At 42.0% G+C, this 26,776-nt stretch overlaps 1 protein-coding gene across 1 annotated transcript in view; it reads right to left on the bottom strand.

The window, feature by feature from the left end:
* The window catches only part of LOC119394273 (intermembrane lipid transfer protein Vps13), a 191,352-nt gene extending 165,157 nt beyond the window's left edge, over positions 1–26,195 (bottom strand). Inside the window, 14 exon segments of the mRNA XM_037661555.2 lie at positions 186–248; positions 2,099–2,136; positions 2,139–2,257; positions 2,615–2,627; positions 4,003–4,108; positions 5,105–5,156; positions 5,159–5,234; positions 6,824–6,881; positions 6,942–7,022; positions 15,362–15,591; positions 22,495–22,596; positions 22,887–22,982; positions 23,346–23,432; positions 25,901–26,195. Coding sequence (XP_037517483.2) covers positions 186–248; positions 2,099–2,136; positions 2,139–2,257; positions 2,615–2,627; positions 4,003–4,108; positions 5,105–5,156; positions 5,159–5,234; positions 6,824–6,881; positions 6,942–7,022; positions 15,362–15,591; positions 22,495–22,596; positions 22,887–22,982; positions 23,346–23,432; positions 25,901–26,000 — 1,221 coding nt within the window. The 5' untranslated portion in view covers positions 26,001–26,195.
* Between the last annotated feature and the right edge of the window lie 581 nt (positions 26,196–26,776).

Below are 26,776 nucleotides of genomic sequence, written 5' to 3'. Positions count from 1 at the left end.
TTATCTTGCTACATTTGTTGTGTACCGCGGGTACACGTAGGTCGCACGTAGGTCACAGATGTTCATATTTTGTAAGCATGGATGTACAGGAATGTGGTTAAGATGGATGGACAGTTTTGTCATTTAGTCAGTCAAAAAATGCTTACGCGTAAGAAAAAGGTCATACGGCGATGTGTAGCGCTCACCTCTAGCTCTGCCTGACGTCGTGCAAGTGTAATGTTGAACACGTCCAACTCGTCTTCAAGCACCTGCAATGTTGCAAAAACTGAATTGTAATCCAGCCCACTTATAGGGCATAGAACCTTGCATAAACAGACCGAGTGTTTAAGGGAACGCTTCAGAACATTCTTGAACATAGTTTACGAGAGAAAAAAGAAGGAATATATCTGCAAAAGTAAATGTTCAAAGTACACGTTTCAAGTAAATGTTAAAATCACGCTAATTAGAAGATACCTAGCTAAGACCACTACAGAACTTCTTAATTACCTTACAGCACATACTGCAAATGAACTGTATTAGAGCTGGTAAGCTCTCAAGGCATGTCCACTCTGAACAAATTTACAGGGCAACAACTGTTTAAGATGTTCATTCCTGATCCGTGTCATAAAATACATGGGCATTCAAGTTACTTTTGTGTATGTACACAAAAACGTAATCCATTTCAAAAGCAATTGGAACAGCAATGCACTTTTACTGCAAGTTGGATTGTGTGTACCAAAAAATCTGCACCACCCTTCATTTCATTGATATGTCTTGCAAGCTCACCGACTACGATTTGTCAACTCCAGTGTGCAACTCAAAGAAATTAGGTGAAGAACTAATTATAGTTGATTAACCATTATTTGTTAGCTAAAAATATTTCAACATTTATACATGTCCACTGTACCCGACAGCTTGGTTTTGAGGAAATCTTTGTTCTCCTCGAAAACATTAAGTTAAAGAATTTTTTTAACGCATTAAGGGGGACAGGCAACGGGGATGGTAAATTTGGTTAAAACGTTCTATTTTTCAATTTATTATTACATTTTTTTGCAATCCTCGGACCATCTTTTACGTCATGGTGAAATATTAGAACAAAGTATGCAGTAGAAGTTGAGAAAAAAGCACTTTACTAGTGTGTTAACAAAAACTGAGAAAATTGGACCTCAGCAGATGCAAAGCTTGCCACTTTCCCTTGGCACAAAACCAGCTCCCTTCTATAATAATTGTTGGGGTTTAATGTCCCAGAACCACGATATGATTATGAGAGATGCCGAAGTGGAGGGCTCCGGAAATTTCAACCACCTGGGGTTCTTTAACGTGTACCTAATATAAGTACACGCGCCTCAAGCATTTTTGCCTTCATTGAAATGTGACCGCAACGGCAGGAATTCGATCCTGCGACCTATGGGTCAGCAGTCAAGTACTATAACCACTAGACCACCTTGGCAGGTCAGCTCCCTTCAGAGTTCCCTTCTCTCAGCTTTCATTTTTTGCGCCATTGCTGTCGGCCACTGCTCTGCCATTTCACAACAAATAAAAGTAAAACCATTCGTCTTTTGCACTTAGATCCTGAAACATTGGCGAGTGCCGTAAAGCTGTCCATATCTGTCTGCACATCACACAGGTTTTTACGATTGGTTTTCTGTAGAAGTTGTTAGCAGGACATCTCAAAATTTTTTTGTGTACTTATTTGAGCATTAAAACCAATAGCTTTACAGTTCAAAATGGGCCCTTGCGTCTGTATGTAGGCACAGTACACAGACAAGAAGAAGGAGACTGCGCAGCTGGCAAGTGCGTCCATGTGTTGGCACTTGCCTTGGTATTGTGTGGTAGTGCTGCTGTAGCATGACTTCGAGCACTCAGAGAAACCGCTTATGCAAAAATCTTGATGACCTCATGTCTAATTAATTAATTTTGGGATGACAAGAAGAGTCAAGTGTTGTAACTGAAGAACTCCAACAGACAGCTCAAAACCAATTTTAGTTATGATATCAGCCTAACAAATCACATCTGGATGCCAAATTCTATCAGTTCATTCCCGTAAATAACAAAAATAGCTTTCATTGCCACATGCCCCCTTAAACACACAATACATAATAATTATAGATTTCCAGACCTTGAGGCTTTCGGAAGACTGCTTGGTTTGCAGCTTGATTTGTACTGGTCCTTGTATTCCCTGACCTTGAGGACGTGCTCATGCATGTGCTTCAGCGACCAGTTACGCCTACGCCGTCTCACGTACTCCTCCAGAATCGCTTCATATGCAAAGTGCCACCTGAGACAGCAAAAAGCAAGGCAGTGTAAAATGCTAACTGCACACTCCTTTCAAAAGCATTTCTTTCATTTGCTGGTTTCCTCATAATGGTGTCTATGGGGCCTAAAAATTACTTCATTACGTCAAGAACTTGTATTAAACAGAAAGTACCCGCTGGAAAAAAGATGGTAGCGCAACAGCAAAATATATGTATATTACATAATCCTTGACAGTACGGGCTTCATCAGACTATGTAATTGTGGACTAACGCTACAGTAAGACATATGCCTACACTTAGCTCTGATTAAGCAGCTACCTCCATATCACAGAGCTTCTTACCACTGCAAGTGGCCATTTCACAAAAACAAAATGGCTAACTTCAAGCCAGCATCTACATGTACAAATTGCAGAAACATACAAACTAATTTCAAGACATTTGAACACAAAAGGCTTGCTGCGATGCTTTTATAGTGAAGCTGTTTACTTCTAGCAGGAGCATTGCCAGGGTGGGGGTACTTTGGCCAGCTTGGCTCTGTATCTAGGCACCATATGTAGACAAAAAAAAGGGACTGCACAGTTCGCATAGTGCATTGACGCAGTGGCGCTTGCCTTGGAATTGTGTGGTGGCACTACTGTAGTATGATTTACAGCACCAAGAGAACAGGAGAAGGCGATACCGAGATAGCGCAGCGTGTTCACGCGGGAGAAAAACCTAACAAAGCGGAGATGCTTTGACAGCAGTGGAGTGAATACAGAGAGCAAAAGCGGGACCCTGCACAGCGATGAATGCGTCGAAAGGTCACGAGTCTGAGGGATAATGTCAGCAACTGCAGTCCCTCGAGCCGGAGAAACGAGCAGAGAGGAGTATACAGCATAAACATGAATACAGCTTCGCTGATAATCCGTCCCCAAATGAATGTTACACCCCACGAAATTTTATCTACTCTTTTCTCCACAAAGGTTTGCTAAATTGGTCAAGATCGTGAACTCTCTTTGCTGCTGCAAGGTTTCCAGCACATTATGTTCCATAACATGTGTCAGGGCATCGAAAGCTCTTCATTAAATAGCAGATTTATTGAAATCGGGTTTCGTTAAGCTAAGAGTTGACTTTAAGCAACTTTTCTCTTGTTGACCAGTTTACTAAGTCATATGCAGGGACAAACTTTTTTAGTAAAACATTTCTATTCAGTTACGTCCCACATGTTCCGTTAAAAGTATAATCTCGTTCTGCCTGAAATGCATGTGTTATGACTGAAACGCTATCAATCGTTGTATAAGGCTAATACCAGAATTAATTTAACTTTGTCTGGGCACAAAATGTAGTTTATATTCACGATATGGTTTCAACGTTGGACTAAAGCATTCTGCGTGCAGTGCATGCATTTAGGAGGAAAGACCAGCTATTAAACTGCCTAGGTGAAATCATGAAAAGCATAAGCACACTGGTTCCTGCATAATTATCTTACTTTATTTAATTTCACAAGCACTAAGCAGCAACCCCTGAAGTGACTGCCATGAATTTCATTGCATTTAAGATGACCATACCAATACAGGAATACGGAAACCTCAGAAGTGTGGGATATCTATGCATTAGACAGAACCGATGGAGCAGTACGTGGTAAAGGTGCTCCAAATCAGAACAATAAGAGCTTCCACATGTTGTAGCAAATGTGCAGAAAGAGTGCTATGCTGCCAACAATGTGCCAATTGCTATGCCATTAATCACTCATTATACGTATCCCCTATGAAATCATAATAGCGCCTACCATATTTAGCATGGTTGTGCACCGGGACATCAGGCCTGTACTTCCTGAAGTGGGCGGCAATCGTCATCCGATTGACCGAATCCGCGAGGGCCAGCATGTCTTGAAACTGCAATTACACAGGTAGGTATGGCATTACTTAACGCGCCTTAACGAGTCTCAACAAGTTAACGGCATTACGTGATCAAAACAAATGCAACCACAGAACAACCCAACACTATAACTACAACTTCTTATTATTTGTTTCATTTACATCATAACTTGCAGGACACATTAACAAGCCAAGGCAGCCAATGTCTGACGAGAAGAAAATGAACAGCATGTCAACATGAAGAAACAACATGCATAAATTAAATGTATCATTCTTTTCATATTGACGTATTTGTTAATATGAAGAAGAATCAAAATAAAATTATTTCATTAAGCATTCATTGTTAAGTACCATAAGGCCCTGTCAGCCCTAGTGACACCATGAATGCATGAATGCCAATGAGATCCAGTTGGTACATCTATTTGGCACAAGTTGCTAGGCTCACCAAGAACTTTGCCTGTGGCCTGAAGAATACCATCTATCTTGTACGCAGGCAACACTGTTGTCTTGCACTTGACCTTATAATTTCTGCTCCAATGAACTGATGGCTCTTAAGACGAGACCAAATAAGGTTTAGTTGTAAAGAACTGATAGCTGGGCCAGTTGGTGATAATACTTGAACATGTTTACCTTAGCGCAACGACGACGAGGACACAGAGAAGAGGAGACAAAGAGAAGTGCCCCTTTTTCGTTCTTGTCTTCTAATAAAATATTCAGTTGCGAGTCAGCACTGTGGTTTGTCTCCTCTTCTCTGTGTCCTCGTCGTCGTTGCGCTAAGGTAGACATGTTCAAGGTTTAGTTAGGGGCTTCTGCTTTGACAGGCTGTTGTGATCCAGATGATGCTTTGACAGAATGTTCAGGGTAAGTCTCCCTTATTACGATGAGTTTATAAGGTACGAAAATTGACAAATTTGAGGACAAGCTGGCAGCTAAGAATTTTTTCCAAGAGATTATAATAAAGGCCATGGCCATACTCATGCAAGAGCAAAGCTAGGTGTAGAGAAGGCAGCGAACCTGGCGCTTGCCGATGCCGATGCTGATTTCTGCAATGAGAATGTCCAAGACCACCCAGTGCTGCTGTAGTTGTTTATCTCTGGCTTAGTGTCCATGGTCAACTTGGCAAGCGAGGAAATCGGACCGAGCACTAGGAAGAGACGTGGCGATTAATTCGTGCTCCACAGAACCTCCAAGACTGCCAGAAAACATTAAACAGGGTAATCGTTGGTGCCAGCAAAGTTGGAACACAGTCAACAACCAATATTTTGGATAAAGTTCTAACATCTTTTTCACACCGCCAAATTATACAGAGCCAATGTATAAGGATCTCTCAAATTTCAGGGGGCTGAAACCACTCGCCCTCAGATTTTTCAGACTTTCTGCTGAGATTGCAAGTCAGAACTGGCATAAATCGAAGCCATTGCTGCCGCCACGCTGATAATCTCGCAACCTCGAAAATGCTCTCTCATGCACTGTAGGCTTTCCCACAATGCATAGGTGTTCCACAGCCAAGCATACACAACATATTGCAATGAAGCATGTGTTCCTCAATCATGTGCTCCTTTTATTATGACAGTTTCCTGTCATAATAAAGAAAAGAGATGCTTATTATGTACACTGGTAGGCCTTCAGAGCTGTAATCATGTGGGGCCGTGATTACTTGAGCCAATGAGGGTAGTAAAAAAAAAAAAAGAAGATGCATTTGTTTTTTAAAACTACCAGACTATTCGGACCAATTTCTGCAGGCACTAACGAGACCAATAAATTCAACATTGACTGTGCAACATGAAGCGCAGTAAAACCAGAAAAAAACAGTAAAGGTTAAGTCTGTACTTTTCACTCAGGGAGATTTGGCCAAAGCTGAAGATGAATCACAGTAAGCAAATTAAATTATTTCCTGGTATATATTTAACAACTGATTACCACACCACTATTATCACATTTATGCAAAGTAACTGCAAATTGTAGTTTTTACTCAAACAACTCTTTGTAAATAAATTGCCTACATACATTATGCAATGATAATAATAATAATATCTGGGGTTTTACGTCCCAAAACCACGATATGATTATGAGACGCCGTAGTGGAGGGCTCCGGAAATTTCGACCATCTGGTGTTCTTAACGTGCACCTAAATCTAAGTACACGGGCCTCTACCATTTTGCCTCCATCGAAATGCGACCGAGCGGCCGGGATCGAACCCGCGACCTCGGGTCAGCAGCCGAGCACCGTAACCGCTATACCACCGCGGCGGACTACATTATGCAATGAGGCAGTAATGACAAGCAATGAAAAGCCAGGCCAAAAAACGTCCACATGTATATTAGAGTATGGGAACCAGAGCATGTAGAAAAAGCTTCTTCAAAGCAGCTTACTTATTCACAGACATTGCTGCAAAAAGTGAGTCCAACTAGGACATGTAGCACAAGCATACCATCAGAAAGTCAAGGGCTTAAATATTCAATTGTGGCGTTTTCCTGCTAAACTAAGACATTGTACGATGGTCACTGACAATTTTGGACATATATCATTCTGGTCAATTGGTATATTAGAACAATACAAAATTTCTTGTCAGCGGCTAAGTCAAACTAACTTTTTATTGAGTCAGTCCCAAATATGTAGCAACCGGCATTCATTCACTTATGAAAACCTTACTGCAAATCAAAAATATACAAAGAAATCATGACAGTATTCACACTAAGTGAACAAGGAAAATGCTAAGGGAGCTATACTTACTGTATAAAACCTCATTAGGCCTGACAGTTTCATTGCTGATTGTTTCTTGCAGACGTGCCTGAAAATTAACACACAGATGTCATCCGTTGTGACAAAAATAGGCTATGCAATACACCACCTTTATCTTTGACTGTTCATATTCCATGAAAAGCTTGCAGTCTGTGTTCCAATACAAGCCAAAGCTGCTGATGTCGACCAGCTGAACAAGGAAGGAGGTAGCATTTAAACTAGTAAATAGGCACCAATGAGAAGTTGCAAAGAACTTATGCTCCTCTTACATGTGCTTCATAAACGAGGAGCCAATTATGATGCGTCTGCTTACGCACGGGAAAGCATGCCATGCAGTATTAGACTCATGCAAGGGCCCCACTTTTTCTTTCAAAATCTTGATGAGGTGTGGCCGTTTGGCCTACATATCCGCTACATGCATGAAATGAACTGTAATTTGCTGTATTATTCAGTGATCACACACATTCATGGCACCAATTGACTATCTTCACTATCATCGCTACTGCTGCTTACTCATTTTACCGTCATGGGTTGAGGCTTCCTACTTTAAAGCTCTTAAAGGGACACTAAAGGCAAACAAGTCTACGTTGATTGTTGAAATAGCGTTCCAGGAACCTCGTACTGCTTGTTTCGTGCCAAGGAAATGCTTATTTTGAATGAAAATTATGTTTCAGTGGTCCGCACAGCGTAGTGCATTTCAAATCGCGCACCTGAGAAGGCCTCCTGACGTAGCATTTGCCTTGTCCCTTTGCCCGCCTTTACTATACGGCAGGCACGCTGCGATTTCTGCTCCGAAGGGCACATTACACAACATCACATGGTCATTATGCCTATATGGTTGGTAGCGAGCGCACTTTCGACGTGGACAAAGGAACAGAAGGACACGACACTCGCTACACTCGTCCTTTCTGACACTCGTCCTTTCTGTTTCTTTTGTCCCCGTCGAAAGTGCGCTACCTACCATATACATAATGATCATCCACCAACTAGCCCACTCTCAACCTTTGAACATCACATGGACAGGCATTTCATCGAATTTTTCATAAAGCGACTTTCATGAGTGTGCAAGGCACACGATGCAGTATGCGATAACCAAGCTGACACTGGGACAACGCCTGGTGGAGTGCACTGATGCGAAAACGTAACTTTTGCACAACCCGCGTCGTTCTAACTGTAACGTTAAATTCTTTTTTCCATGACTCAAACAGAAACACTCACAGCCTTTGAATATGTCTACCAATGCTCGGAATGTTCTTTTTTATCATAAGTAGCTTGAAACTAGTGATAATTGTACTCTGGACTCTTGACGTCATCGGGCTCGCTCCAAACGTCCCTAGTGGCGCATATAGGTCCTACCTTTACCTTAATTTCTAGATTACTAGCACTGCTACGACAATTATGGCGTTTTTCAACATTCTCAAACTTGACCTTTCACTCCTACATAATTTTTACTTCCCTTTAGTCTCCCTTAACTACACTAAATTGACTGGGTGCAACAATCTGCTACTTACTCAATATGGCTTGGAATTTCTGTATTTCTGTTTTTTTATTCGTGGTGGACTTTTTTTCCTCGCAATTTTTGGGTTGCAAGTTTGGGGTGTGACCTTAACCGTGGTGTGGCTCTAACACTAGTCTATACAATATATCTATTTAATTATTCTTACTCATCTGATCTGCTCCAAAATTCAAGTGTCTTGTACCACAAAAACTGAGTAACGTAACCGAAAAAATCTCAACAAACCTACTTATCAGTAAATTAAACCAAACGACTCATTAGGTCATAAACTTTTCCTTACGCTTTCTTTGGTCTAATCGTCTGTTTAATTCATACAACTGTGATTAACAACACTGAATCCTTAGTTTCCCATACTCTTGCCCAATGCTAACGAAGGCCTTGGAGCTCTGCAGAGTCACTGCCATGAGTAGTAACGGGTTCTATTGACCTGTTTCTATGCTCACATACTACGAACACATGTGGTTAAAAGGGCATTCATTGTATTTCTCCTTGGCCACAAGGAGTGCTGATGTTTGACACGAAACGCTCAAGAAAATTGCCAGAGGAACAGCATTGCCGTATCATAACAGATTGCTCATCGTACACTTAATGCGGAGATGTGGGTTCCGCACCCACCTGTGACAAGTTACCTCTTCATCCACTATCATCTTGGTTAGCTTTATTAATTCTACATTGAACTACCCTTGTGCTTTCTCTGGCCTTACTGTCTATTACTTGGTGTAATGCATGCAATGCAATAATATTCGCTTTGTGTTTACTGGAGCACATTTCAGCTTAGAGGCCAAGGGGAGTGTAGGGGTTGATTTCTGTCAGTCTTAACAAAGCCTACAGACAATGAGAACCAAGAAAAGCATAGCTAAAATTAGGTCATTTCCTTTAATCGAAATAAAGATATGCTAAAGAAAGGAAACCAAAGTGGGCAAAAAAAAGCAACTTGTTGCAGGTGGGAGACCTGAATAAATAAGCTCGTGTTATTTTAATCACCGGTTTTGTTTTACTGTAGTTCTTTTTATTTTTTGAAATTGGGTTAAGGAAGTTTTTTGGGAGGTTTATGGCCAGATGTACAATCGGGACAGGTCAGAAATCGGCAGTCTCCCGGGCAAATTGGGAGAGTTGGCAGGTATGCTAAGGCCACACCCTGCTCCCTGAAGGACCCTTAACATTCGTTCAACTGCTTTTTGTTAAAGAAAGGAAATTCTAGTTTCAGTTGTGTATTAGCCGAATATGCCATGAAAATTTTGCACATTATAAACATGCCAACTACCATGCTGAAAAACTAAGAGAATTGTGCAATAAATAAATAAATAAATAAATAATAAATATAACAGCAACCTGATGTCAATCACTTATCCTGCAAAGTAGAGACCAACAAATTTCTATTGAAGACTGGGCTTCACTCCCATGCACCAGATTTTCAAATCACAAAACACTTGGTGACTGAAAAATACTTGTAATATGAAAAAAAACCAGCCATAACTCTTCAACAAGTGAACAACATGATGGGCGATTTATTTTATTAGAAAGGTCATTCGATTCTGTACAAGAACTCAATTTTTTTCCAGAATGTAAACCTTGCACTTTAATACAGGCTTGAAGATGCTTCTGGAAATTTTCCAAAATAACCATGACGTGTTCTGAAGGGATTTTGTCCCGCTCCTTTGCCAAACTGAGCAAATTAATGGATTCCCACTTTGCTGCCGGCAGTAACATGTTTGACAACACAACCGAACATGTGGCACTTTGCAATCGCTGGTATCGTCGTACCCTGCTTGCGATGGGCAACAATTGTGAGGTGCAACTGTCCAGAGACTATTTTTTGTTAAAGAAGATTAGATAACAAGAACAGAAAAAGTGCCAGTTCTATAGCGAAAAAGCACAAAGAACACAATTTCCATAATGTCTCTGCTAAAAGATGTGAACAATGTACTAAAAAATTCGAGGTGCATTACAGTATTTTTCGGTCACCCTGAATATAATACCCTGCATATGAATTTCACTATTACCAAATATTATAAGCTACTCAAAATCCTTTATAACAAGAACCAACCGGAACTGGAAATTACAATACAGTAAAGTGATTTCAAGTAAAAGAAGACATGGCCACTGCTCTAATTTTTATAGGGTGAATGAGCCCTTATTACACAGTGGAAAAAAATTTTACAGCCAACACGTTCATGTTCCACAGAACAAAACGACCAGGTGGGGGACATTATTTTACAAGCTGTGTCTGTTGTCCCCAAACCGCGAGCACAATGCATAGAGCACAGAAGAAGGAAACTCCTGCAAGTTAGACGAGTTTCAAACAGCTCCCTTCAAACAGCATGCATTGTTCATGAAACAATGGCCCCTGCTTCTAGGATCGCCCCTTTCCTCCACTGCAATAGGTGGTAAATAGAATAAGCCGATCGAGCTGTAAGGCATTGAATAAGCATCCATAGAAATATTCACTTAGATATTTTGCCGCATCCAGATTGTGCACCATAACTGTGGCTGGGCACTAAATTGCTAATGCTTTAGTCGGGCATTAGACCATAACAGAACGAGTACGAAAAAATGAAATGAATCGTACGGTATCTGTACGAATCCATAGGGTAGAAGGAAATCAATAAAAAAGAGACTGCCAACTACCTATGCATAAGAAATTTGCATAGAGCCCTGGACAAAAGATTTACCTTGTTCCAAGAATAAAGTACGAACGTCCACCATAAATAATAATAATAATATCTGGGGTTTTAACGTCCCAAAACCAAGATATGATTATGAGAGACGCCGAAACATCCACCAGACAACTGCCCTTGGTTGGGGCAGTTCTTTGGTGGATGTTTCATACTTTATTCTTGGAACAGGGCAAATCTTTTGTCCAGGGCTCTATGCAATTTTCCTATGCATAGGTAGTTGGCAGTCTCTTTTTTTATTGATTTCCTTCTGCCCCTATGGATTCGTACAGATCCCACATGATTAATTTTCATTTTGCATACTCATTCTGTTATGGTCTAACCTAACTGGGATATTAGCAGGTGGCAATGCAGGACCTAACTGATTGATTTATATGATTTTTTTTTACCATCTTAAAGCACTAAAGGGACAAGGACGAAGTTCAAAGGTGACGACACCTTATATGATTGAACATACCAAGGTGATATGGAAGGTGATAGAGTGAAGGATAATTCGATTAATTTGACAACTTGAGGCGCGGCATCAGGGGGGAGGCACTGGGGGTGGCCACCCCCCATATTTTGCCTCCTCCCCCTGGCCCCCTAATAGCAAACAGCAAAAACACAACAAAGAGTTTCCCCACTCCTTGACCCCCCCTCCCCCCACATTAACTGACTTGTTGTGGGGTCCACCCCCAGTAAAAAAAATCCTGGCACCATCCCAGACTCGTAGCATGGTATTGACTTTTTTTTTGTACCTATCCACTGCTGAAATATGTACAGCCACAGACTCTTAGGAAATTAACTTGCATTCAATAGAAGAACAGCACAGCCATTGAATTACCACGATGAGTGTGGGGACAAAAAGAGGACACCCCACTTAAAGGGACATTAAAGACAAAAACAGTTTTCCTCATTTTAGTAAATTACTCTTTCACATTACCATTACCAAGATCAGCAAACTTGCCACGAGAAGATGCTTGTTAAAGCGAGGAAAACGGGCAAAAAGCAAAATGCAGGTGGCGACCACACCTTGAAGTTCCCTCACCAATTGCCGTGATGTCAAGATTTTGATGGCATCTATTAGGGCCTATGTAGTCCCTAATCGGTAAAAATGAAGTGCATCGTCCTCTGAGGGTACCAGAGACAACATACCAAATATCGAAATTTCATTAAAGGGCCCCTCACCAGGTGACATATCGAATTTTAGTTAGACATTGGAAGTTGTTGTGAGCCCAATAAGGAGCATTATGCCACAAGAATTTTTCTAATCGGTCCGTTAGAAGCCGAGAAAAAGAATAATTTGTAGCGGCGCGAAACCATGATGAGAGGAGGCGAGCTGAAAACCCTTGCCACTCGCCCCATGTAGCCTTCGCAAGCCAAATCCCTTCCCTTCCCTCTTCGGCACGCGAGCAGGAAGATCACATAACGCCTACGCATGAACACGTCACGCGCACACAATGTCACGAGCGCATGACGTGCCCGAACCAGCCCGAGCCCCCGAGACGCGAGCGGTGTTGTGGGCGGCGTTCTTTGCGCTTCATCTCTGCAAGTTATGCCGAATGCACCCTCGCCGATCGCTTGGCTTTTCAACCTATTATTGAGCACGAAAGCTGCGACATTTGTACGGACGCGAGACTAGCGGTGTGCCGCATGAACGCCTAGTTAGACGCGGGAGGATAAATGAGCCTAATGAGCGCTGGAACGCGGTAGAAAATTAGTTTCCTGGTAAAGGGTGGCGTGTGCACGATGCGCAATGTGCGAGAACACGAACGCGTGCGAAACGGAGGCAGACTAGTCTTTAATCTCGCTGCGATTCGCAGTAAAAATTAAAACGAAAACGCACACATTCCGTTTGTCTGTTTTATTATTACTCTCATGTTTTGTTCATCTATTCAAGCAACAAATTACACAAACTACACGTCGTGTCAAATATTTATCGCAGTGTCACGTGCTAATGTTGGTGACGTCAGCGCACAGTCGTCTACAAAGAGGACAGACGTCACAGCACTACCATCTACGTAGGGCCATTCTCTCATGTACGTCATCCCCTCATTCTCTGGGCGCGCGGCCGCGAGAAGAAGGGCAAGCAGCGTTCAGCTTGAAATTTGACCCACTTCTGCGGCGCGTAGCGTTGCAAATTTCGGCAGACGTGATCGTGAACGCCCAGTGTATACATTGCGCTCGTCAGCTCAAAATTGTCAAACCTGGTGAGGGGCCCTTTAAGCAATTGTCACCAAAATACGAAAAATACTTCGAAATCTGTGACATAATGCGCGGAGATTCTGGCACGAAATTTTAAAAGGAAACTGACCATGAATTCCTCCTCTATTATTAGATATATGATGGGGAAATTAATGACATTAGAGCTTTCAGAGTTATCAATCTAACCCGATTCACTGTTTCACTTTAGCGCCCTTTAAAGACAATACTTACAGTTGTGGGGGTGCTATATCGTCCCTGTAAAGGCGACTGCCGTAACTTGGGCGCGGCCGCTGTGGTAGGAACGCACGTGCTTGGCGTAAGCCGAGGCGTTCGTCCAAGGTCAGTGATGCGCTTTATTGTAACCCGAGTTTAGCACGGTGGCGCCGGCATCGCCGCCGGGAATTTAGGCTGGCGCATAGAAACGACAGTGGAGTCTCTTTTGGGGTGTGGCAGCGCGCGCAGATGGATGACGGCCGCGGGGTCCGTGGGGGTCGGTACGGCGGCTCGCTTCCCTCGGGCCCTCGTGGTGAGTCGTGCATCTGCGGCGCCGCCTTTGCATTTGTATTGTATTTTGTATGTCTTATTTATGTCTTATGTATATCTTATGTTATATTGTATTGTATGTCTTACATTGCCTTGAGTGTGTCATATGGTTCCCCGTATTCATTGTTAGCGTGCTAGTGTTACTAATTCGGCCGGCGAGCTCGCCAAATATGTAAAGTGTTTAATAAACCACCACGTTTTGTTGCCCGACCGCGTGAACTGTGTCCGTGTGTTCCGAGGGCAGCGGCGTTTTTTCCGCCTCAGGCCCCACACAGTATACACTCAACTAAGGGCCGCGCTCGTGTAAGGGCCGCGCCCCCCAACTTGGCAGTCCAAATCTTGAAAAAACAAAAATCTCACCAGCAAACGGTAGCGCCGTTGCATCTCGCATACGGCGCATTTCGCGGGAGCCACCACATGGCAACAGCTGTCCTGCGGCTTCGTCACGCATCGCTATCTGTGAGCTTCGGGCGCACGGCACTATCTGGGAGATCTTGTCGCTTTTCTCATCGGCGCGATTGATCCTTTGGGACGCCGTTCATTTTGACGACAAATGCTTGCTAGATGCCAGATATCCCATTGTTAGGTATATAGGCACGATTAAATAGGTTTTTCCATACGTGGATCGAAAATTGAACAAAATTTCACACTTCTGTGGAAGGGCCGCACCCCACCAAAATCGCAGATAAAAAGTGTGGCCCTTACACGAGTGTATACGGTATCACTTCACTCAAACATCAATCACTCTCATATTCTGACATGCTGATTTCACATAAGTGATTGTCCTGTGCAAGTTCGTGTGGGCTCACTTGGTGACTAGTTATACGTGTTCTTGGTGCGGCTAGAACTCTCAGTAAATACTGGATATTATGGACAAAACTGGCACATCAAAATGATCGTGATGGATGATCAGAGTCTCCAAGTGCTGCAAGAACGAATTCTAGACAGATTTGCATTTAGGCTTCGCAAAGGGACAGACGGAACAGAAACTCTCGCACCATCTGCCACACGCCTTTGCCATATCCTTATATTTCTGCCATATGACTGATAAGTAGAATGATTTCTAGAGCATGCGCCCCATTATCTCGCCTTCTTTTTTTTTAGTTTTGTATACTAGAACACTTATAATAATAATTTTGGGGGTTTAACGTCTCAAAACCACGATATGATTATGAGAGACGCCTTAGTGGAGGACTTAGAAATTTTGACCAACTGGGATTCTTTAACGTGCGCCAAAATGTAAGCACACGGGCCCCAAGCATTTTTGCCTGCATCGAAAATGCAGCAACCACGGCCGGGATTCTAATCTGCGACCTGTGGGTCAGCAGTTGAGCACCGTAACCACTAGAACACCATGGTGGGTATACCAGAACAGTTCCTTATGTGAAGGACATATGCGTTCTTTTTGTTGTTCCCTGCATAGCTTAACAGCAAGCTTCTACACTATTAGTACTCTAGTTTATTTCATTAGGCGCTCTAATGTTTATCCGCGTGTTTGCAAGCTTTAGAAGAATCAAGCCATTTAATTACAGAAAAATTTATGTCGCAAGACAAAAATCTCGCGTCAGTATTCCTAGTAGCACCTTTCCCAAGAATGGATTTTGCTCCCACCTTGTGCACAATCCTGGCAGACACGTCGAGGACACAGGGCTCCCACTCCTCGTTGGTCGTGTCAAAGGACAGGTTGTAGAGGGTGATGCCAAAGGAGAATGGGTGCTCGGGAATGGTGAAGTTGTCCTCGTAACGGATGTGGATGTTGCGGATGCGGATCTGCAGGTTCTTGATGATCTGCGCCGCCAACTTCTCAACGAATGTGTCCTGCTTCTCCTCCTTCGGTTTGTCTAGGTTTTGAACCCCGAGCAGTGGAAGATAAAAGCACACAATCAGGGCTCACTGCTACCAAATCAGGATACGTGTACTATATTCATATTGCATGCAAGAGTGGGTATCTATAAAGCCAGGAGCCAGAGCAATTTGCAAATGACTTATTTACACAACGTTTGGTAAACCTATGGAAATATAGTCCTGAGGCCATGACAACTTATAATGTCCACTCCAAAAATGCCATTCAATCAAACCAATCAATTAAGCCAGACTCGCTCATCCAGAGATTTCCTTTCATCTACGGAGTAAGACAGACCAGTTGCAGTCATGTGATCATGTTGGCATAAACTATTAAATGCCACCACATTTCCAGAAAACTAGCCTTTGATGAAAACAAGGTGGACGTACAGTTACCCTGTGTTTTAAGAACGGCTGGATACAGCAACGTGGTTGCAGCAACCATGGTCATTTTTTCATTGCCAGAATTGCAATGTTTTTGGACATTTCTTTAGCCTAAATGAATAGTCACACCCAGAAAGTGCTAACGAGTTGTGTATGGCCCTTCAAATTTGTACAAATGATTGCGAAGATTGAGAGCCTTTGCAAAACACTCTTGCATGGTTGCAACTCAATGAAAATGCTTTGCTGCCAGCATCTCTGCAATTTGCTTTCCATGGCCTGCCAGGAATAATGCGACTCATGGAACATAAAAAGTTTGCTTGACTACAGTTCCAAGAAATGTGGCTCTTATATATTGTGCATTTTTGTATCCTTGCCCATCTGCTATAAAAAGCAAAAAAAGAAACTGCCAGTAGAAGGCAACAGAAAATAAATGAACTGCCGATTTTACAAAAATGAAAGCTGAATGAATAAGTCGCAAGGAGATCAGAAAACCTTTGGTGATTTTCTAAAATGGAAAAGAAAAAGTTGGCTCTCCACTTTTTTACTCTGTGTGAAAAAGCAACAAGCTGCTGCATCTCTTGAGCACGCATTCTTTTTTTTTTAGTGCATGTGCAAACCTGTTATGTAGTTTCCTATTTGGTTACAACAGTAGAGTAGAAAGTTACAATCAACCTACAACATATGTCCTGGATACACTATAATTCTTAGTTCATATTTTCGGTGAAAATTGCAAATGATATTTGTATTCTTCCATTCATACATGTAATATTGCTGTCACACGGGCCCGCTCAAAAAAAGTTTGAGCCAAAAAGACTCTTTCCAAAAATGTTTCACTCGCAGACACATTGTAGGAAGTGATCTATTCAGAAGTGGTCTTTTCTCAGAGTGCAGATCGTCAATCTCTTTTATGATTGATAAGGCATAGCCTCAAAAGCAGTAAGTATCAGCAATTAGCAGTTTAAAAAATTAAATATTCACATTTTTCTGTCACGTGCACTGATCGCAAAAAGGAGTGTTATGTCTCATAGAAGGTTTAGTAAGTGAAGTAATGCCTCTCCTTGTGTACTCTTTCAAGTGGGTCAAATGGGTTGAGGATGAGGATATTGCATCAAGATGCTTATCAACAGGCGCAGCACGGTGCAAAGAAGTCAGTGCCATATCGTGAAAATTTCTGAATCTGGTGGTGTTAAATTTATTTGAGAAATGTGTAATACAGTTAAGCTTTTACTTTTATATTCTAAAATATGCCAGTTTATTTTCACGGCTTCTGTTTTGAAGGATAACCACGCTTTTGGTAGTGCGCTCGGAAGGAAACACTAGAAAGAGATTGGTGCCATGTCTTCGGTGCCGCGTGTTTGCTCCGCAACAGCTCTTTATTGACAAGTCGTTTAACTTAGTAGAAGACTGCTTATGTAAAGAAATCTTTACTAGACATGTGCGAATATGCACATGCCTAGACATGTGCGAGCACTTTGAATATTTGAACGAATATTACAGTATTCGAATTCGCTTCAAAACGAATTTAAATTATTCTAAATTTCGAAGTATTCAAAATGAACGAATAGACATATAAACCACATGTAACCCCCTGCAAAGGTGGTTTCACTGCAGTGGAGGAATGTAATACCAAGAAGCCCCACTTCAACGCTAAATGAACATATAATGTAATAATAATAATAATAATAATATCTGGGATTTAACGTCCCAAAACCACGGTATGGTTATGAGAGACATTGTAGTGGAGGGCTCCGGAAATTTCGACCACCTAGGGTTCTTTAACGTGCACCTAAATCTAAGTACACGGGCCTCAAACATTTTCGCCTCCATTAAATGAACATATCACCCTCACATGAATTCATCAAGTTTAAAATCTTGTTATACCAGCTTATACTATGCTCTAATTATAGTAACGTTTAAAATGTAACATATTTTACAGGTTATCCTTTGCATTCTACCAAAAGTCAAATCCTGCTACTATTCAAAGTTGCTTCCACTTCCCTTTGAACCAAAAAGAATGATACATATTTGCACATGCCTCGTTTCACTTTTAAAGAATATTGTGCAGATTAGTTGGGTAATGACAAATATGCTTATTTTTCTTTATTATATGTGACATATCCTATTCGAATTCGATTCAAAATTATTCGACCAAATCACTATTTGCTTTGAATTTACTTCGAACCTAAAATTTACTGTTTGCACAAGCCTAGTCATTACGTAAAATGAGTTTCTTGAATGCTTGTGTGACAGAGGTATAAGCCATGTTCTAAACAAATGTCGATTGTGGATGAATGGGTATACCATCTTTTTTTTTTTTATAGGAATGACTTGTTAGCCTATTTTGGGAAAGGCGTTGAGGTGAAGGAAGTAAGCTGGAATGCTAGCACTGAGCAGCAATGACATGTAGATAAGCTTCCCGATAGCTCAAACTTACAATTAATTTATGCCAGGCGTTTTTATTTTATTCAGATTTCATATAGACCCCCTGCCATTCTCGCTGATATGCAATGTGGCTAGGCAGACATTAGCAGCAAGAAGTACTTCAAGCTTCACTAATGCCAAAAAGTTTGCTGAATAAGTTTCTCATTACTAACATTACAACAAATGTTCTCCTTTCAAAACTGATATAGCAATAATAAAATGATGAACGCTTAGCAGAATTCCTATGACGAGGTCTCCTTTTGACATGAGGCCTGAAAATGTCGCATGAAATACACTGGCATTCCCATTATAACACTAAGGTGCAATCTAAACTTGAATGTTGCGCCATCTATTAACAGGTTTTTATAAATGGATGTCTTGGAAGTAGTGTTACTCTTAAAGCTTACACTACACCGCAAACTTCATCACTACTTGTCTTTAATTTTGCAACTACAGCATGTACCCTCCCTAAAGCAAGTTGTTAGGAATTTAATACATTTTTAGGTGCATGCATATAAACGTCTATTTAGAAACTCGGAAAAGCTGCAGTTAAAATTTAACTTGCTGCAAATCTTCAAGCCACATGGACTACCATCAGTAATGACAGTGTCCTAAATATCAGTTCCTTTTGAAAAGTTTTTTTGCATAATAAACAGCAAAAGTACAGGTGCATTAGTCCACTTAAGATGTGCCCAAATATTGAAGACTGCTTATAATAGAGTGTGAGATTGAATGAGCAAATGTGTGTGTTAAGAGTGGATCAGTGTATGTGTGCGTCCACGTATGTGTATGTCACTGCCATGTCATGTAATGGATGCTCAAAAAGCAAGTACATAAACTGCCCCATCTGCAGTTATATTAATTTTACATTATCTTTAGACCTGTGCTATCTACAATTTTACATGTGAAAATATATTACCAAACCCAAATGTTTAAGTAAAAATAAGTGACACCAGATGTTCAACATAATACGCGGATGTTCAAGTTACAGTGATCGATAAACAGTGCACAATAAAGATGTGGATTAAGAAAAGGAAAGACCTTAAATAACCGCCTTTATGCCTTTTCTATTCTTGGTCTACATTTTTATTGTGCGCAGTTCATCAATCACTATGCAACCTTACCAACCTCCTCAACTTGTCATTTAACCCATGTTTCAACTCAAACGTGCACTCTGCAGACTTAAAGGGACCGACAACATCCCAGAACATGAAATGAGATGACTGCACTGATGGAAAGATTGTCCGTCGCATTGACTCAAACCAACCCTGTTTATCTCGTGAGAGGCGGATTTATATTTTTATTTCTTCATTGAAAGTCGCGAAAAATGACCTTTGGCGCCTCTGGCGACAAAATCAAACACGGACCGATGAAGCCGGTCACGTGACCATTGATTGGTGTATGCGTTCGATGACTTTTCTGTTAGTACTGTAATATTGTTCATTTCTTTATATTAAAAGATATTACTCCATAAAAATGTACATGTAGGCCTGCGTTAGTTGTATGCAACAAAGTGGCGCTGCCTTTGCTTGGCGTAATGATCCCATGCCGCGAAAAGCCATCCATGACACAGGCGCAGGCAACCTTGGTCGCAGGCGCGCACAACGCTGTACAAATACCGAAAAGGTGCATAAAGCCACATCATTTCATTGTAGCAGCTTGCTATTTTCAAAAATGGCTGGAAAGCTCAAAATAAAGGTGGTTAAGCGTATAGCTACAGTAACTCCTGCGAAAGCAGAACAACGATAGCTTTCACAAGGGCTACCGGCATTGCTATCAAATCTCAGCGTTGCTGGAGCAAGCCTTCATGCGTGTTTGGAGCCTTTCAGATCGAAAAATACTGCTTATAAAATAACTACGTGCTTTTAGGATAAACCACTGCAGCTACAAACGCTACGAAGGGTAAGCTTCCTGTCGTGCCGTAAAAAACTGGGTCGAGAAAAATCAGTTGTCGGTCCCTTTAACGTTTACAAAAAAGTGTCAAGCCGTCACATAAACGAGGCTGGCAGAATTGGGTGTGCTCGATAGGGGCGTGCGTGCAAGAAACTGAATTGCAACTGTGTGGGATGTCGGTCCGGATAATCTTATCACGCAGACATTGTGAAATTGTTATCTCTGACACTCCAAGTAAGACGTAGGAACACATATTGCTGAAAGGCACAAGATGAGTGTTTACAATGACAATGCCGGAGATAAGCTTGTAACAAATATTTGCACGTTTAAGTAAGCGTAATATGTACGTTTTTTAAATCATTTTACATTAACTTGAAAACAACTGTGGTACCTGTATTTCTCAGCGCAGATCCAGAAAAGATGCAGAGATGGGAGCTATAATGTTCACATGTTTTTAATTATTAACATGTTTTCTATTTGCTTTGAAGTCTCTATGCTGCTTGCTTCTCTTTTAACATAGAAGGAAAGCCTCGCATACTATATCAATTCTATACTCATGTTATATCAATACTATTTAATACTATATCAATAGCAATAGCAAACGTTGCATCAGACGCACCAAGACTATAAATAAAGAAATTTGCAATGAGAATCGAAACCACCACAGGGTCTAGTGTGAAGCATTGGACCAACCCGCACATGATTGTCTTCATCTTTTTTTTGTTGTTGTTGTTAATAGGAATGTTCATGAGCAACACAGCCGCAACCGGCCTCAAGCATTTTTTTCGTGAGGCCTCCCATGCAGTCACCGTGTGTTATAATATAACCATGGAACAAACACTGTATATGTCAGAATCGGTGTCGAGATCTCAGTCATTCTGGAGACCAGTATCGATGTGTTTCTCGAAACCCGACATCAAATCCCCTTTAGATATGACCCATATACGAGATATGGGTGAGAAAGGCCCTCTTTCAAATGGCAATGTTAGCTGACATTTTGTTCAAAACTTTCCCGCTCCAACCTTCTTCACTGTCCTGCCCCACGCGGGAGACAATTTCGTGACTGCGGCTCGCTAGATTAGGGCAGTGAGACCCCTGGTCTTGTCAGTGGTTTTTGTTACCAGAGGCTGATGCAACTTCTATTAGCGGTGTAAATGACAACTAATGAAGTAAAAATTAATCAAGACACTGTACACAGCTATCAAAAGAAACAGTACAATGGAAACGTCTTCACGTATGTCTTCAATATAACTGAAGCACTGTACGTCCATACAAGCTGGATTCACCACGAAGTAACAGTGTTCTCTAATGCATTGCAGTTTTAGATGACGTAGTTACTCCACATTCAAGTGAAAAGTCTCTGCTCTAAGACGTCACCAAGGGAGACAGAAAAATAAAGAAGAATGTTGAAGTCTGATTTGACAGATCCTAGCCCCTGATATTTGCTCAGCATGTCTTCTTGGTTAAGAAAACAAAGAATTGTAATTAAAGACAACAGCTGCTTTCCTTAATTTGAGTTAGCCATGTTCCCCCGTGAATTCTGGCCACGGGATTACTGGCACAGTGCAGGAATCCTGCAGTGCACTGAACTAGAGATTCCAGATGTCCCAATGTGCCAGCCCAGAATGTCAGATCGCAAAAAAAAAGAGAGAGAGAGAGAGAGAGGAAGAGTACTCCGTGTTCACAAACAAATTTAAAAACGACTGTAAACAGAACATGGCTGCAAAAACAGACATTTCTATTATTCTAACGCCATTCCTTATAGCGGTTTGTCAATGCGCGACAGAGCGGCACTCAGTCTACATTATCAACCAGTTTGGCCGGCTGTGAGCAGTGGGTGATAAGAGTGGCACAGAATTAGACTGAAGGAATTGCTACAATGCACCAGCTAAGAACTGCAGACAGAGGTGAATAGCCTTAGCGAATATTTGTGCACAAAAGTTTGTTAGGCGCCGTGAAGTAATTTTTTTGCTATTTTTCAAATGCACTTTAGTCTGGCTTTAACCTTCAGTATTGCCAGGCTGAGGACAGTACGCCTTCCACAATTCTTTGAAGTATGGAAGCTTTGTCCTCAACAACAGTGTTATATCAGTCATATTAAAATGTTACACAATCAACACGACTTAACTGTTACTTTTAGTGTCCCTTTGGGAGTATGTAATGGGTAAGCAAAACATATGACACGAGGGAACAAAACTGATTACCTTTCTCTGCCTCTTGCTGTTTGACAAGCTCGATTCGAGCAAGTTCCCGTTGCTTTGCTTCCCGCTGAAGCTTGTGCTCCTTGGCCGCATCGTATTTCACTCCTAAAGAAAAATGATAAAGCCAGAAAGACGATCACGACAGGTAACAGTTCAATACCTTTCTTTTATGCAGCAATGATCACTGAAGTTTTCACCTGCATAAATACACGCTCCAAGAAAGTAGCTTTCCACCACTTCACACCACACATTGACTAAGTATGACAATGCAGGACCATCATAGGCCAAACGCGAAAGGACAATCGTAAAATGTTCTGGCAATGTGCAAAACATGAGCTGCCAACGTCTACATCCTCCTACGTGCAGCAGATAACGTGCGAGAACGAAAAACTTACCTGACTTTGGAATTATGACCATGTAGATGCCTTCCACTGCCGCAGAATAAGTAGAGTTGTACAATGACTGCCATGGTATCTTCAATGTGAGCTTTTCTGAAAAAACAATAAAGGCTAATAAAGTCAGCATATGCTACCTTCGCTGCAACCTCGCTGTCACTAAAAGAACATGGCTAGATTTTTTTCTTTTCTTGCAAGAAATATACAGCATAGGTCATGCATCGACTTGCTGGTTATGTTGTACTTATTATAAAACAGGAGGTTCTCCAGGCACTTTCTACTGCATGACCCTTTAATTCCTGAAAATGTGCGCTTGCTTTTTCTTTCCAGCTACAAATAAATATCCAAAAATCCATCTCTGTAATGTTGGAAAGTACTTCTAATTAATCACTGAAGCATTACAAATGAGCCTAAACCTGCATACGACATATGGAGCATGTTTGGGAAACCGCAACGTACCTATGTGACCATATGCAACACGGAAAGGTAGATCAAGGTCATCAATGGCACTTTGCTTGATGTCCAGATCTTTCAAATTGATGTCTCCTGCATGAAAAGAGACAACAGCATTAGTATTATTGCTCTGAAAATGTTCTCTGAACTGGACAACGATGAAAATATTTAAATGGCAATCAATCAGAGTTCTCTGCCACTCAAGCATCAGAACTACAGTTTCCCTTACAATGGTACCGCAACACGTCTCTGCAGACAAGGGGAGGGAACCTTGAGGGCAGTGAGGGGAAATTTCCTGCATTCTTGAGGATACGCCAGCTTGGAAAGTATGGCTCAGTAGAGGAAGGAGAGGAGAAAGAGTAGAATTTAGTGGTACAATTAGAACTTCAACAACAGCTTAATTGACAAAAGCTCTCCCACGAATTCAGATGCTCATGCTCTGTGTGAACTGACGCTACCAGCATATTTCTCAATCTCAACAGCCCACTCATTTTTCCGCAACCCTCGACTTCAGTTTTTTTTTCTTTTCTTTTTTATCTTTGGCATATATGATCTTATTCTAATTGATGACCACTTTGCATGTTCTAGCCAGATTACTATGATTTGCTAGGCTCTGTTCCATTCAAGCAGAATACTACACGCAACTGCTTGACACATATCCTAAATATCAACGTTGACAAAACCAACACTCGGATGAACCTGCTTAATAAGCCCTGCTCAAAAGAACCAGACATTAGGCTATTCATTTCAGATGTGAGACAACCAAATGAATCTAACAGACGATTAGGCCAAGGAAAGCATAGGGGAACATTGTGTTTAACTGTATAGTGTAGTAATTATGATGTAAATTGAAATGAACTTAAGTGGACGAAAAAAGAAATCTTTACCGTCGGGGGAACTGAACCCACAACCTTCAAATTACACGTCCAATGCTCTATACCAATTGAGCTACAATGGAAGGCACTTCATCGTCCACATCGCTGGGTATTTCTGTACGTATAATCCCTGGGAGTGTTAGCACGATTCGAAGGTTGTGTGTTCCGTGTTCGGATCCCACCGATGGAAAGTGTGTTTTCATCCACTTTAATTCATTTCAATTTACGTCATAATTACTACATTAGTATTCCTTGGCCAAATCATCTGTTTGATTCGTTTGGTTGTTTCTAACAAAGAAACGAGCCCTTCGAAAAAATTCCCCTTTCATTCAGTTCAGATGTGAGGAATACATAGCAGTGCACGTTCAGACAGCCACAAAGGTAGGCCACACACAGTTGCTTGCCACTTTCTGACATTATAAAAGTCTCCATTTGTGCTATTACATGTTTGAAACAAACTCTACAATGCTTTTTCATGTGAATATAAGAATTTGGTGTTATGCCAGGTGGTAGATATATCAACAGAATGAAAAGACACAGGCATGATGCAATGAAAGAACACTTCATCAATGAGGACTTCAAGCTTAACGAATAAGCAAAAGCAGATCCTATGACACGACCATCTGTTATTAATCATAAAATAAGCTCAGTAAGCACCAACTGTTTCACACATGCTAGTTAATATATAGCTCTCTCTATTTTTTAATTCATGAAAATTGTATCGTTATCTTGAACATTTGTGCCAGCAAGTTAAACGTAGCCTTTTAATATGCGACACTCACAATGACATCCCCTCATTATTACAGACGCAATGGATCACGTATAAGTAGGCGGCACGTCCACAAGTGCACGCAACGCAGGATGTAGCCTGGGAAGTACACACAGCAGGCAGACTAGGCGTGAGGCGTTAACACAGCTGCTGTGAAAATGCGCGACTAGGAGCTGTACTGTTTATACCAGGAAGTAAACCATGAAGAAAATAGCGCGCATTGCAGGTGGAGAGAGTCGCATAATGGATACACGCCACAAGGGTGTGTATGGGCAGGTTGTGGTTATAAAGATAAAACCAGTGATAACCACGAAGCAAGGGGCGTCATGGGAGGTGGGGCCGAGTGCGCGCGCTACAGTAAACGCAAATGAAGCGAAAGTGTGGCACATATGCGTGCAGGCTATCTGTGATGCGCTTTACAATAATTTCGACTCGAAACCTAAACAATGATAGTAATTCACGCAAACGTGTCAGGCACCAGTGCGAATAGCTTGCAAAACAGGTGCAGGTATAGAACGCAAACCGACCAACAAAAAAGAAAACCGTTGTCAACCACATCGAAGTGAGCAGTAGCGTTGCTGACCCTACACCTGATGAACACTTCGCGACATTGACACAGAGCTGCAACAGATGCTCTGTTGTTGACATACGCAGTTTGTCACGTTACCCCTCGCAAAGCGTACTTTACACGGTTTAGTTAACGTTCCGCGTGCAAGCTGCCAGTTCCACGACGCGCTCACGCAATGAATGGTCAACGTTCCAATGGGATGAAAGTGGTGTGTACCAACGCGCCGCAGCACGCGATCGTTCTTGTCACGTCGGCTCAGGTCTGCAGTTAAAACATCAACACGACGTCGACCACTAAAAACTACTCGTAGACAGTTGTGACTCGCGCTGAAAGCAGGATCGAATCTCACCTCCCCATATTCCTAGCTTGAGTTGGGACGTGTCCAAGTTCTCGATGTAGTCTCCGAGAACGTAGTTCACGAGCTCGACAGCCACCGACTCGAAAACCATCGTCGGTCGCCGGCTGGGTAAGCGTGGCCGGAAGTATCCTTAGCGAAGAGAAACCTTGGTCCCGACGACAAAGCGTGTTTCGTTCCACATGTCATGCAGCGGGCGTGGAACGCTAACAGCTCGCACCGATCTCGCGTTCTTCTTCGTCTTCACGCGCAGGCAACACCCTCACGTGCTGCTTGCTCGCTCTCCCCAAAGTGGAGCCAGTGGAGCGGCGGATGTGCGCGCGCCGTCACGCCCCCTCCTGGTAAGACATGTGCAACATGCAGGGACAGAAGCCTCCGAAGAATGTCCGAAGAGCTCTCATCGCCGCGGTCGCCTCATGTTTGCTTCATCCGCTGCTGGATTATCTCCGCAAACTGTATGGAAGAACAAGCACTGATAGGCGCGCTTTACTTTCTCGTTCATATCCCTGCTGAAACAATGTGAAGACTCGAGTGCTTTCGGTGTTTTTTTCTCCCATTGTGTGTCATTTATTGGAAGCCAACGAGAGCACATTTCATGTAGAAGAAAACAGGCTGGCATTACGTGTTTGCTGGGCGACCAGCAACACGACCGCAACCTTTCCGTCCCGCCTCTCGGTGGATTTGTCCCCATTTTATCCTGCGATGTTCTTGTAGATGTTTTGTGGCTCCCGCGCGTGGAAAATTTTGGGAAACGGGCAAGCGCTCCCCGAGCACACTGATGAAAAATTCATTTAATCACAACACGCTGAAGTAGGGTGTCTCAGCGAGTCATCTCGAAATAAACAAAGAAAAAAAAAGACAGAGAGAAAA

This window comes from Rhipicephalus sanguineus, chromosome 5 (genome assembly GCF_013339695.2).
Source record: "Rhipicephalus sanguineus isolate Rsan-2018 chromosome 5, BIME_Rsan_1.4, whole genome shotgun sequence".
NCBI lineage: Eukaryota > Metazoa > Arthropoda > Arachnida > Ixodida > Ixodidae > Rhipicephalus > Rhipicephalus sanguineus.
Note: the sequence above shows the minus strand (reverse complement) of the source record. Positions and strands in the feature narration are given on the sequence as shown.